Source organism: Vitis riparia, chromosome 3 (assembly GCF_004353265.1).
Source record: "Vitis riparia cultivar Riparia Gloire de Montpellier isolate 1030 chromosome 3, EGFV_Vit.rip_1.0, whole genome shotgun sequence".
In the NCBI taxonomy this organism is placed as follows: Eukaryota; Viridiplantae; Streptophyta; class Magnoliopsida; order Vitales; family Vitaceae; genus Vitis; species Vitis riparia.
The window spans coordinates 13339907-13353338 of NC_048433.1; the positions used below are offsets into that span (position 1 = coordinate 13339907).

General features: G+C 37.1%; 2 protein-coding genes across 2 annotated transcripts; both read left to right on the top strand.

Annotated features, from left to right (window-relative positions):
• Positions 1–7257: 7257 nt before the first annotated feature.
• Positions 7258–7776, top strand: LOC117910958 (secreted RxLR effector protein 161-like). The gene has a single exon (XM_034825133.1). The coding sequence runs from the start codon at positions 7258–7260 to the stop codon at positions 7774–7776; it is 519 nt and encodes a 172-aa protein (XP_034681024.1).
• A 4770-nt stretch (positions 7777–12546) lies between these two features.
• LOC117910960 (copper transporter 1-like) lies at positions 12547–12957 on the top strand. Its single transcript, XM_034825134.1, has one exon. The coding sequence runs from the start codon at positions 12547–12549 to the stop codon at positions 12955–12957; it is 411 nt and encodes a 136-aa protein (XP_034681025.1).
• The last annotated feature ends 475 nt before the right edge of the window (positions 12958–13432 follow it).

Genomic DNA, 13432 nt, shown 5'->3' on the forward strand with positions numbered 1-13432 from the left:
TACCACCTCTTGCATGTGAGGATTCAACCTCCTCTAAGGCTGCCTCACTGGTTTTGCATCTTTCTCCATATAGATATGGTGGGTGCATACCAAAGGGCTAATCCCCTTTAGATCAGAAATTGACCATCCAATTGCCTTTTTGCATTTTCTAAGGACTCCCAAAAGACTATCCTCTTGATCACTTGTGAGAGTTGAAGAAATCACCACTGGATATTTCCCATCTTCCTCCAAATATGCATACTTCAAATCAACAGGAAGTGGCTTCAAAACAAGCTTTGGAGGGTCCTCCATAGCTGCTCCTTATGAGTCCTCCTTATTGAACAGTGGTAAGATCTCTTCCCGTCTCCTCCAAGGAGACATGATGGCTAGCACATCTAAGGGTTCAGGTAACCCATCTTCAAGCACTCTAAGGCTTTCGTTCAAGCTCTCTTCTAAATTCTTGTCACAATGCTCTTCAACCAAAGTGTTGATCAAGCACACCTCCTCCAATTCCTCCTCCTCTACTGGGTGAAGATGCCTCTTGCATAGGTGGAATATGTTTAATTCCAAGGTCATGTTTCCAAATGTGAGCTGCATCACCCCATTCCTACAATTAATGATGGCATTGGAGGTAGCTAGGAAAGGCCTTCCAAGGATGATTGGCACATAATTTTCTTCCTTAACAGTGGAATCAGTATCAAGCACTACAAAATCCACAGGATAGTAGAATTTGTCCACTTGAACTAGAACATCCTCTATCACTCCCCTTGGGATTTTGACTGACCTATCAGCTAAGGAGAGGGTGATGGTTGTGGGCTTCAATCCTTCAAGTCCTAGTTGCTTATACATAGAGTATGGGAGCAAATTCACACTAGCCCCCAAGTCTAGTAAAGCCTTCTCCACATGTGTCCCTCCAATGTTGACTGAAATGGTGGGACATCCCGGATCTTTGTACTTAACTGGAGACTTGCACTGAATGATGGCACTTACTTCTCAGTGAGGAAAGCATTCTTTGTCACATTTAACCCTCTCTTAACCGTGCACAAGTCCTTTAAACATTTTGCATATGTGAGGACTTGCTTGATCATATCAAGTAAGGGTATATTCACCTTCACTTGTCTCAGAACTTCAAGAATTTCTTATGAATTCTTGATTTCCTTCTTTCCATGTAAAGCTTGAGGAAAAGGGGGAGGCATATGTTTCTTCATCATATCCTCTTTGATCACTATCCTTGGCTCTTCTTCAATGCTTGATTTAGAAGCATTTTTCTTCCCACTCTTATCTTCTTGGTTATTGCTCTCTTTAACCAAGGGTCTCTTTGACATGAGTTCTTTATCTTGCCTCACGTTAGGCAAGGGCTGATCAACCTCCTTCCAACTCCTCAAAGTGATCACAGCTTTGACCTCCCTCAAATTTGAAGACTCCCCATCTTGGGTTTCAACTTCATGAACACCCTTTGGATTTTGGCTTGGTTGAGAGGGAAACTTTCCCTTCTCATTCACTATGTTGAGGTTGGTAAGCCTAGAGATGGAGTATTGAATATTGTCTATCTTCTGAGATAGATCATTTTGCATCCCATCCATTCTCTTAATTTGAGAACTCTCAACATTCTCAATCTTTTGGTGCAATTGGGAGTTGATTGCCTTTTGTTCACCCACAAAGTCTCCCATGACTTTACTTAGGTTCACAATGGCTTGCTCCACTGAAGAGGTTTGTTGAGGTGCTTGGGTTTGGGCTTATGGTTGGTATGGGGGTGGCCTTGGTTTCCAAGAAAAATTTGGATGGTTTCTCTAGCTTGAATTATAGGTGTTTCCATAAGGTGTATTGTTGTTGGGCCTAATTACCCCACAACATTGGCTTGATCACCTAACATCTCCCTCACAGCTGGAATGGTTGGGCACTCATCTACCACATGATCACATGATTGGCAAATGGTGCATGGCATGACATGGGCTTGTGTCTCGGAGATGGCTTGGACTTCATGCATTTTTTTCAACTCAAGTTCTTCCAACCTCCTTGCCATTGTTGCCACCTTAGCTTTCATGTCCATGTCTTCATTTAACATGTAAATTCCACCCTTTGGATTTACAGGAGCTTTCATCTTTCCCATTTCTCTTGAGTTGGGCTCATCCCATCCTCTTGATACCTCAGAGACATAACTTAAAAAGTCCATGGCTTCTTCCGGATTCTTATTCATAAAATCTCCCCCACACATGGTTTCAAGAATTTGCTTCATTGAGGAAGACATCCCATCTTAAAAATAGCTCACCAAGAGCCATGTATCAAAGCCATGATGAGGACAAGCATTGATGGCCTCCATATACCTTTCCCAACATTCATGGAACTTCTCATTTTCTTTGGCAGAAAAGTTTGAGATTTGTCTTTTCAACCCATTAGTCCTATGGGTGGGGAAAAATTTCTTCAAAAATTCGGCCTGCAGATCAACCCAATTCCTTATACTCCTTGGCCTTAAAGAGTTAAGTCATATCTTTGCCTTATCCTTCAAAGTAAAAGGGAATAGCTTGAGTCTCATCAAGTCTATTGAAGCTCCTCCCTTTCTAAAAGTATTGCATACCTCCTCAAACTCCTTGATGTGGGCATATGGTTTCTTACTCTCCATTCCATGGAAATTTGGTAGGAGGGGTACAATATGGGGCCTTATGATCAGCTGCTCAAGAGGAGGCACGATGCATGAGGGTGCACTCATCCTTGGTGGGTGCATTCTATCCCTCATGGATAGATATGCATTTGGATTACCCCCTTGACCGTGTTGAGAATTCTGATCCTCTTATGGAGGGTCCATGATGTTTACACAGATATCCAATTTAGTGTCTTGAGGATTTTCTATCCTTACTAGCCTTCCCTCTTAGTCCCGAATCCAATAGGGCATGCACAAGTTACAAGTTCCCTGAAAACAAAACAAAAACAACAAAAACAAAAGAAAGCTAGAAGAAAGTTAAGGTTAGAAAGAAAATAAAAGTAAACTTAACAAAGGAAATTCTACAATTAAAAGAAGAAATGAAGTTAGTGAAAAAGGAATTCACCAAACTTGTGATGGAAATCACAAGTGTTCTAAAAGTTATCACTGCAAGTGGCACCATCCCGCAACGACGCCATTTGATTCATGCCCAGTTGAGTATTTTAATAAAAAATATTTATAAATCCTATGACCTTATACTGGCGTAGCAAAACTACTATAGTATAGCAGCTCTAGGGTCGAACTCAGGGATGGTTTTCACTCTATCAGTGATAGACTAAGATTAGAAATTGAGTCTGATGATTTCCTTTGTCATAACTTAAAGTTTAAAAGAAAATAAATTTGTTTTGAAAGTGGTGCTTGGAACTAAACTAATATAGAACTAGGTAGAAATGAAAGAAAGAAAGTCTCCGGAGCTGAGGTTGCTAGGATCAAGTTCAGGATGCAAAGTGGGAAATTCCGGATTTTTCTTCTCGCATTGGGGACAACAACATAAAGGATGGTTGTTTCCCGAACCGGTATAGGTTTAACAATGAAGATTTAATCCATAAAAAGTCAATAGAAATGGTAGTCAAGTTCCATTAATGGCTTTAGACACTATGGGTCTTCACCTTGAGCCACTTTCCAATGGCTCATACATGATAACTAATGGACTGATGTGGATCTAGCAATAAGTATCCATAGACCTAAGCTTACCATGTATTGGCCATTCAAAGTGATTCTAAGGGATTTAAAGCAAAACTTTAGATTTAAAAGCCATTTATGAACTCCAACTACCTGTATTTAATGCACGAGAGTTTTCCACTTTAGCATCTGGACTTTTCACCTAGCTTCCTTCACTCCAAGAAACCAAAATTTAGCCTCTCATCCTCTGGGAAAACATCCTCAGAGGTTGTTTGGCTTCCAAGAAAAGAAAATAGTAGAGAGAAAAGAAAGCAAAAGAGATCTCTGTATTTCACTAAGTGTAAATTACATAAGTTGGTCTCCTGGAGAAAGCTCCCCGAGAGTCCCCCTTTCAGTGTTTACAAGAGAGTTTATATAGGAAGGTAATTTACCCTTCCTTGGATACTTCCTAGCTAAGGAATTACATGAGTGGCTGAATACAAGGAGAAAATGGAAATTTAGACACAAAAATATCAGAAGAAAAAGAGTTGGCACAAATATCCCAGTTTCGCACATTGCATGGTGACTTGCGAAAATTTTGCAAGTTGATTTCACAACTTAGAATCCACTTTCGCACGTTGATATCCAAGTTCACAAGTTGCAAAATCAACTTCGCATACTGGGCTTCACCACGACTACTCAGCTGCCATCCACTTTAAATTTCGCACGTTGGAGTTCGAATTTCGCAAGGTGCGAAATTGTCCCTCAGCTTGATGCAGTTGTCTTCCGAAGACCATATCTTCCTCATTTCAGCTCAAAATCATACACGCTTTAAAGCGTTGGATGCTTCACTTCCTGAGCTTTGAAATGTATATAGCATGTAGAAAATGGACTTCGGGAAGTGCTCTAAAAGTGCGAAGGAAGATTGCAGCTGCTGTCCCCTATTTTCCTTACTCTGTTTGTTCTTTCCTTGCATACTTTGAACGACTTTGGCAAAGGGCTATGGAGCTCCAAAGCTTGGTTCTTCATGAATTTGAGCTTCCAAAAGCTTTGCCATGAACTATATACAGCTCTCCCTCATTCTTAAATTGCTTTGGTGAGCAAAAAGCTATCAAAAACACCAAAACTTAATACAATTTGATTAAAAACGATTGCAAGGGTCCTTAACATGCCAATTGAGTTAAAAGGTAATAATTACTCCTCAAGGGTGTTTAAAAGAGCTAATTACAAGCTACAAAATAACATGATTTGAGTAGTAATCAACCATTATAAATCAGAATGTCAAACTGATTTGAATAAACAAAGTGGAGATCAAACTAACTTTGCAAAAAAGAAAGAAGAGGTGTCTCTTTTGATGGTATGTCACGTGAAGGAAGAAACTCAACAAAACATGTGGTATTTAGATACTGGCTATAGCAACCACATGTGTGGAGAAAAGAAGGCATTTTCTGACTTGGATGAATCATTTTGCAACTCTGTTAAGTTTGGTGACAACTCCATAATTTCTATTATGGGAAAAGGAAAGGTAACAATCCAAACCAAAGGAAATTCCACTCACACTATCGCCAATGTTTTTTTTTTTTTCTTTATGCTAGATTTAAAGACCAATTTGCTTAGTGTGGGTCAATTACAAGATAAAGGATACAAGATTTTTATCAAAGATGGAGTATGTCAGATTCAAGATGCAAAGTTGGGCTTAATTGCTCAAGTTAACATGACGGTGAATCGTATGTTCCCACTTTATCTCCACAACACTGCTCATTTGTGCTTCTTAGCAAAATTAAAAGATGAGGCATGGATATGGCACTTTCGCTATGGGCATCTGAATTTTGGCGGATTGAAAACACTACAACAAAAGAACATGGTGACGGGGCTTCCTCAAATTACAGCTTCTTCTCAATTTTGTGAAGAATGTGTTGTTAGAAAACAACATCGTAATCAATTCCCTCAAGGAAAATCTTGGAAAGCGAAGAAGGCGTTGGAGCTTGTTCATTATGACATTTGTGGGCCAATAATACCACATTCTAATGGAGGTAAAAGATATATAATTACCTTCATTGATGATTATAGTCGTAAGATATGGGTTTATTTTTTGCAAGAAAAATCTGAAGCCTTTGAAGCTTTTAAAAGCTATAAAACACTTGTTGAGAAAGAAGTTGGCAACTCAATAAAAGTTCTTCGCATGGATCGCGGTGGAGAATATAACTCACATGAATTTGCAAATTTTTGTGAGAACCATGGAATCAAGAGACAACTTACAACAACTTATACGCCCCAACAGAATGGTGTATGCGAGAGGAAGAACCACACTATTATGAATATGGTGCGAAGCCTTTTGACAACAAGTGGCATTCCAAAAAGTTTCTGGCCTGAAGCAGTTAATTGGAGCATTCATATATTGAATGGAAGTCCCACACTTGCTATTCAAAATATGACACCGGAGGAAGCATGAAATGGAAGGAAACCTACTATAGATCATTTCCAGATTTTTGGGTGTATTGCCTATGCCCATATTCTAGATGAGAAGAGAAGGAAGCTAGATAACAAGGGAGAAAAAGGCATTTTTCTTGGTGTTAGTGATAAGTCAAAAGCTTATAAACTATACAATCCTAGCACCATGAAAATTGTCATCAGCCGTGATGTGGTATTTGATGAAAAAGGCACCTGGTCATGGAAACAAAACGGTGTTAAAGAAAATATTCCAGTAGATTTTGATGAGGATGAGAAAGGGCAACAACCTATGGAGAATGAGCAAGAAGAGGAAGTCACTCAAAATGTTCTAATAGCTTATCAAAGCCCACTTGCAGCTAAGTCACAAAGGCCTCAACGTGTTCGAAGAAGACTAGCATGGATGACTAATTATGAGGTAACTGGAGTTGATCAAGGTGATGACCCACTTACATATTTTTCTCTGTTTTCATATTGTGATCCTACCATTTTCGAAGTGGCTGTCAAAGAACTTAAATGGAGAAAGGCTATGGATGCTGAAATTACGGCCATTGAAAGAAATGATACATGGGAGCTATGTGATCTTCCAAAAGGGCAAAAGACAATTGGTGTAAAGTGGGTTTACAAGACAAAGTTGAAAGAGAATGGTGAGGTTGACAAGCACAAGGCACGCTTGATAGCTAAGGGCTACAAATAGGAGTTTGGTGTTGATTATAAAGAAGTCTTTGCTTCGGCTGCAAGACATGATACAATTAGATTGGTGATTGCAATGGCAGCTCAAAACTCATGGCTTATCTTCTAGTTGGACTTGAAATCAACATTCCTCCATGGAGATTTGAAAGAAGAGGTATTTATCGATCAACCTCCTAGTTATGCAAAACTTGGCAATGAGCATAAAGTGTATAAGTTAAAGAAAGCTCTATATGGATTAAATATGGGCTTGGTATAATCATATAGAAACTTATTTTTTGAAAGAAGGATTTAAAAAATGTCCTTATGAACATACACCTTTTATAAAGATTGAAGATGGAGGAAAAATGCTCATTGTTTGCTTATATGTAGATGATTTAATCTACACGGGAAATAATATAGCCATGTTTGGAAGTTTTAAGAAATCCATGATGGCTGAATTTGAGATGTCTAATCTTGGAATGATGCATTATTTTCTTGGCATTGAAGTGATGCAGTCTTCTACTTGAATTTTTATTTCTCAAAAGAAGGATGTGCGAGAAATCTTGGATAGGTTTTAGATGAAGGATTGTAATCCTGTAAATACTCCATCTGAGTTTGGTATGAAACTAAACAAAGATAATGGAGGAAAGAAGGTTGATGACACTCTTTACAAACAAATAGTGGGGAGTTTAATGTATTTGACGACAACAAGACCTGATATAATGCATGCTGTAAGTGTGATTAGCAGATACATGGAATGTCCTATAGAGATTCATCTCTTGGCTACAAAAAGAATTTTTCGGTACTTGCAAGGTACTAAGGAGTTTGGGTTGTTCTACAATAATGGAGAAAAGTCAGATTTGTTTGGCTTTACCGATAGTGATTATGCAGGAGATCTAGATGATCGAAAAAGCACATTTGAGTACGTTTTCATGATGGGGATTGGAGCTATTTCATGGTCATCAAAGAAGCAACCTATTGTCACATTATCATTCACTGAAGCTGAATTTGTTGTTGCAACGGCTTGTGCTTGTCAAGCTATTTGGTTAAAGAAAATCCTTAAAGAGTTGCATTTCAAGGAGGATGGACCTACTTAGATTTATTGTGACAATAGTTCAGCAATAAAGCTTTCAAAAAATCAAGTTTTACATGGTCGAAGCAAACATATAGATGTGAAGTATCATTTCTTGAGGGATCTCACGAATGATGAATTCATTAATCTTATCTATTGCAGAAGTGAAGATCAGATTGTTGATATTCTAACCAAGTCTCTTAAGTTTCCTACATTTCAGAAGTTCAGGAAGCTACTTGGTGTTTGTACTTCAAATATTTGAATTTGAGGGATGGAGCTTCAAAGTTTATCTCTTATTAAACTGGATGTTATGTCTGGAACATCAATTTAAGGGAGGGATTGTTGAGGAAATTTAATAATTTGCACGTGAGTTGTCCTAGTCTTTAGTGTGTTTGTTTACCTAGTCATAGGAGTTTGTTTTTAATGCAGGATAGTGCATATTTTCATATTGCTTTCAGTTATGTATTAGCCTATATACAAGCTATTTGTTTATCAATAAAATGTGCAAAAAGCATATCCTCTGCTTACCATTGTTAGAGTGAAAAACATTGTGTTTGTTGTTTGTTTATATCACTATTATCCCCAATTTTCTTCTTTCTTTATTGTTTTGGTACTTTTCAATCATAATGTTGGTTTTATGCATGTGGGTGGGCGGTTATTTAGTAGTTTGAAGTTTAGATCGAGTGGTATTTTGATGGGTCTTTGTCCCTTTTCCTTTTTCCGAAGTTTAATCTATGATAGAAAGACAATATTCAATGCTTAGTTCTTTGTGTTGTCCTACTATTCTTGGAATTGTACTCTCTATATGGTTCTACAGGACAAATTGATAAAGTTTATGCTGTTAAAAATGATTTGAGATACTTTCAGAATCAATTCATCTCAGATTCTTCATGTGTTCCTTCTTAATCACTACTATTATTGTAAAAAATTGTGCATTTAATTAAAGGCTTCTTTGATCAAACGATATTACAAGACACTGAGGAGGTCTCAAAAACAAAAGGAAAGAAAAGGATTTTCCTTCAGTCATACCAAATTGTTTTCGAACCAAAAGCTCTAAATATAAGCCTTTGTTCTTTTTGGAAGCCGATTCTTGAAAATATTTTCAGAGAAACGAACCAAACTGGCCATATATTCTAATTACTGTTTTGCTTCCCTAGCAGAAAATCAACAAATTTTTGTACGATTATTTGGCTTTATTACAAGCTTTTGTTGTTCTACAAACAAGACAATAAGACAGTTTGGGCCTTCATTTTGTTTCTTTGCTTTTCTTCGGTTTCCTCTTGAATGCCTTTAGCTCTATCCTCTTGTTAGTATTTCAAGAACTTGTCCATCACTACTGAAGTTTCTTGCACTTAAAAATTCAATCATGTTGCATAAATGATCCAAAAGCTTTCATTTGCTGTTGAGAAAATGACTAGTCTACATGCTCATCCAATTTACTTCAATCCTCATTCTTCTAAGGGGAGCATAATTGAACTTCTTAATATTCTAGTGATGCTTCCATTTTGGCCTTTTTTCTATTACATACTATATATATATTCTTATCAAAATAAAGGTTTTGGAAGCTTTCATTCTTGGTATTTCCATTTAACATGCAAGTTCTGCTTATATACGCCACAGATGATCCAACAAAGACAAAACACTTGCTTGCACTTGAAGGTGCTAAAGAAAGGCCTCATTTGTTCCAAGCAAACTTACATGAAGAAGGACCCTTTGATTCTGTGGTTGATGGATGTGATGGAGGATTTCATACAGCATCCCCGGTTGTTATGATAGTTGATGACCCCCAGGTTTATCCTATATTGTTTCCATCCATATACTGTAAAATTGAGTTATGATAGTATAATTCCAAAAGAAAAAATTGCAAAATTTCCTATGAATCACCTAAAAGATTTCAAAGAATTCTTTAGACTAAAGTTCTACAAATTATTATACTCTAGAATATATTTAATTATTATTTAACCTCATGCCAAAATCAGGTGAATTAAGTTATGTAGGAAAATATCCAATTTTAATTATTTAGGTTTAATTGAATTTGTTTTCCTAAGAAATTACTCAAATTTCTTCAATAAAGAATAAAATTTATTTGACCTTTCATTCAAATTAATTTTTCTATTCAACAAAGGTAGTCTCCCAAAAGAAAATTAATAATACACGAAAATTGCATGAATGCTCATGTCAATTTCCCCAAAGAACAACACCACACCAAAACTAAACACCTATAAAACCTCCATTTTTATAAATATCTACCTCAAAATACATCATATCCAAACTTACAGCCACATGGCACATATACCTCAAAATACACCACACCAAAATAACATCATAGTATTTTATAACCTCAAAATACAACACAAAAATTCTTATAGCCACATGGCACTATTCTCAAAGTTCCCCACAATCATCCTATAGTCTCTACATGCATACCTTATGAATTCACCCCTAACAACAAAAAACAACAGAACATTCATGGAGATGAGATTTGATCTCATCATTACAACCTATAAAAAAAAATATAAGATTAGTATTTCCATCATATCCAAACTTTCATTTAAGGTTGATTTCTTCTACTCAAATCTTCACAAACAAATTCCAGGTTTAAGATTTTTGAATTTTTAATTTGCCTAAACACCGCAGTTTATTTATTTAAATATTTTCCCATTAATTATTCCTAGTTAATTTTTTTCTAAATTATAATAATAATACATTCTAAAGAGATGGAAACTGTTTTTGAAGTAGAGTTCTTACTTGAAAGTTTTTAGTAAGGAGAAATTATACTTTCTCTTCACCTTCAATGTGAAATCCTAATAATATATATATATATATATTGGTTATGGACCCAAAATTATATATTTGGGCTAAGTTAACCTTTGGTTGTTACAATATGAGACAAAAAAAAATTGACAATCTATAATTAGTTTCATTGCAATTGACAATCTCACTTTGGTTGCTGCCTTTCTTAATATTAATTCATGTTTTTCTCTTTTACTAATGCGAATGGCTCTTTGAGCGTTGAGTTTCATCTTTTCCCTCCTTTTCTTGAGACTGATTTCTTGTTGTTGGTGCGTAACAATCAAAGAAAGGGATTGGGGCAAATTTATATATAGCAGCAAGCCCATTCTTGACACAGCCTGAATTGCGGGGGCACCAAATGTGTTTCCCTTCAATCTGTTGGTCGGCCTTGGACCAAGGCTAGCTCTTTGGTCTAGATACTTGGATTGACCCAAATCTAGCTCCACAAGCAATTATACGTGTGGATCAAGAATCATTTTCTCAGATTAGGCTCTCTTCAGTGTCTTGCATTTTAACGCCCTATTTGCTTCAATACTACTGATGGTGCAATATTCCAGCAAAAGAAGCACTGCAAACGACATAATGACTGTTAAACAGTTGAGAAACTGCATATGTGAAATTAATATGAACAGTTTGATTGGTGAATAGGCAACTCCCCTTTGAATGCCTACAACTGCATATTTATAAACTTCCTAGTGGTTGATTTTGTGTCATCCATGTTGGTGGGTCAATCTCCCTTGAAACGAACTCCTAATTCATATTCCCTTTTTGAGATAAAATACTTAAATTATCTAAGACCAATAACTTCCAAATTGTCCTGATTCCCTTTTGTATGCTTACACTTCAACAGATCTCCTATAATTTTACCCCTTTATACCTCTACACTGTTGCAGCATTGTCTACCGCATTGCTCTCTTAGATTATGCCACATCGGCTTCCGAATGTGCTCCAAACAAAAGTTGTATAAGATACAATGTCACACGCTTCCCAGAATTGGAATAGGTCAAGAACACAAAGATAACTCTAATTAAAGAGTATTATATTATAGTCGATTTTCCCTACCAAAGATCAAAATTAACCATCCTATAAGAGGGTCTTAATTAATGTGAGGTTGGTTGTGACAATGAAATAATGACACATTGGGCATAATAGGAGAGCAGAAGATGTGCAAAAATAGGATTAGAAGGGAATAATGACTTAAGAGTCCAAACCTAAGTGAAAGACAAGAGGTAAAATAAGCTATTTTCACATGTAAAGTCGTGGAAGGAACTAAAACTGTTTAAAATGGAAAAAGGAGAGGGGGACATCTCTCTCATCTTTACCATTAAAAGGTGAAAGCTAGGAAGTCTCTTAAGCTGGCCAAAGCATAAAGCAGAGCTGCATATATGTTCTATTCTTTGAGATTACCTAATTTCTGCATTTAACAAGATTTTTCTTTTTGGTATATTAACCAAATCATGCACATATATGAATAGAAAATAAAAAAAGAATACAAGATTTTTAATGTTGTTAACTATCAATGTGATTTTTACATTAATGGAATACACCAACACTTAACAGTCTACTGGTCAAAAGGAATAAGAACGGTTATATATAATGAGGCAAACTCATCATTCATTTCATAAAAAATGTTTCTCCCGAGGGCATTGCTCCCTTCAACTCCCACGAGCTGATTGGGTAATCGATGCATTCCAAGTGAAGTGCAACAAAACTGATTTAGGCTTCGGAATCTAATAGCATAGAGGAATGTAGTGAATCGAATGCTAAAATAGACTTAAGGAAATTTTGAGGAAAATGCCCTGAAATATAAAGAAAGAGGCGTAATTTAGTTCTGCCAACAGAGATGAATGGTGGTGATACACTCAAATCCAAGTCACTCCTCACCATGGCCAACACTTTGCTTTTCATTTGGATTTTGAGTTTCTCTTCTATTTATAAACCTCATCACTACATCACCATTACCAAATTTCCAGAGTTTTGTCGAAGATTTTCCTTCCCAGAAATGGCTTCCTCTGGCTGTCCCATGCCAGTGCTGCCCACCGAGAAGGCAGTGGCACACACAAGCTTCTGGGTCGGGACCAATGTGATGGTCCTGTTCCCTGGATGGCCTGGTAATTACAGCTTCTTGCATTACTACTTGGCTTTACTTCTGGTCTTTGTGCTTGCCCTCCTTACTCCGATTTGTGGAATGTGTTCCATGCCTGCCAACGAACAGATGGCCCCTATGACCCTGCTTCTTTACGCCATGAGGCATGGCCTGCGCAAGTGCCTTTTCTACTTGGTGGTGCTCTCGGTCGTCACCTTCAATGTTGGAGTTTTCCTTGCAGCTATTGCTGGACATGTGATAGGCTACTTTGCCCTCTCCGCATGTATGCTCTATCACCATCGCACTACAACTGATACCAAAGTCTGATGGGCTGGGCACCAAGCTTGTGTCTTTCATTCTTCTAGGTCCTACACCTATATAAACCATATATGTGGAGATGACTTGAAAGGAGGGTTCTGTATTCCTCCATTACAGAACACGTTGCATGTTTCATGCACTAGTGATTCTTGTTACTTCTATACTTTTTTATGGTTGAATATGGAATATGCTACTGATGCTTATAAGTGTGTTTGGTTAAAATGTGTTATTTGCTTTTACATTTGCTTCACAATATGGATTCCCTCCAGAGAAAATTCTTCATTATAAGCGCAGTAGTGATCTGATTAGAATTTGGATTTCTGCATCATCAATCAAGAAACTCAGTCATTCCAAGTCTGTTGAAGGAGACAGAATTCACTGCCCAATGCTGTGTTTTCTTGTGGCCCAGACCAAGTCCTTGGTGTCCATAGAAAATTTCCCCAATGGGTATGTCATGACCCAAATTCCGAGCGGCCCCAAATTT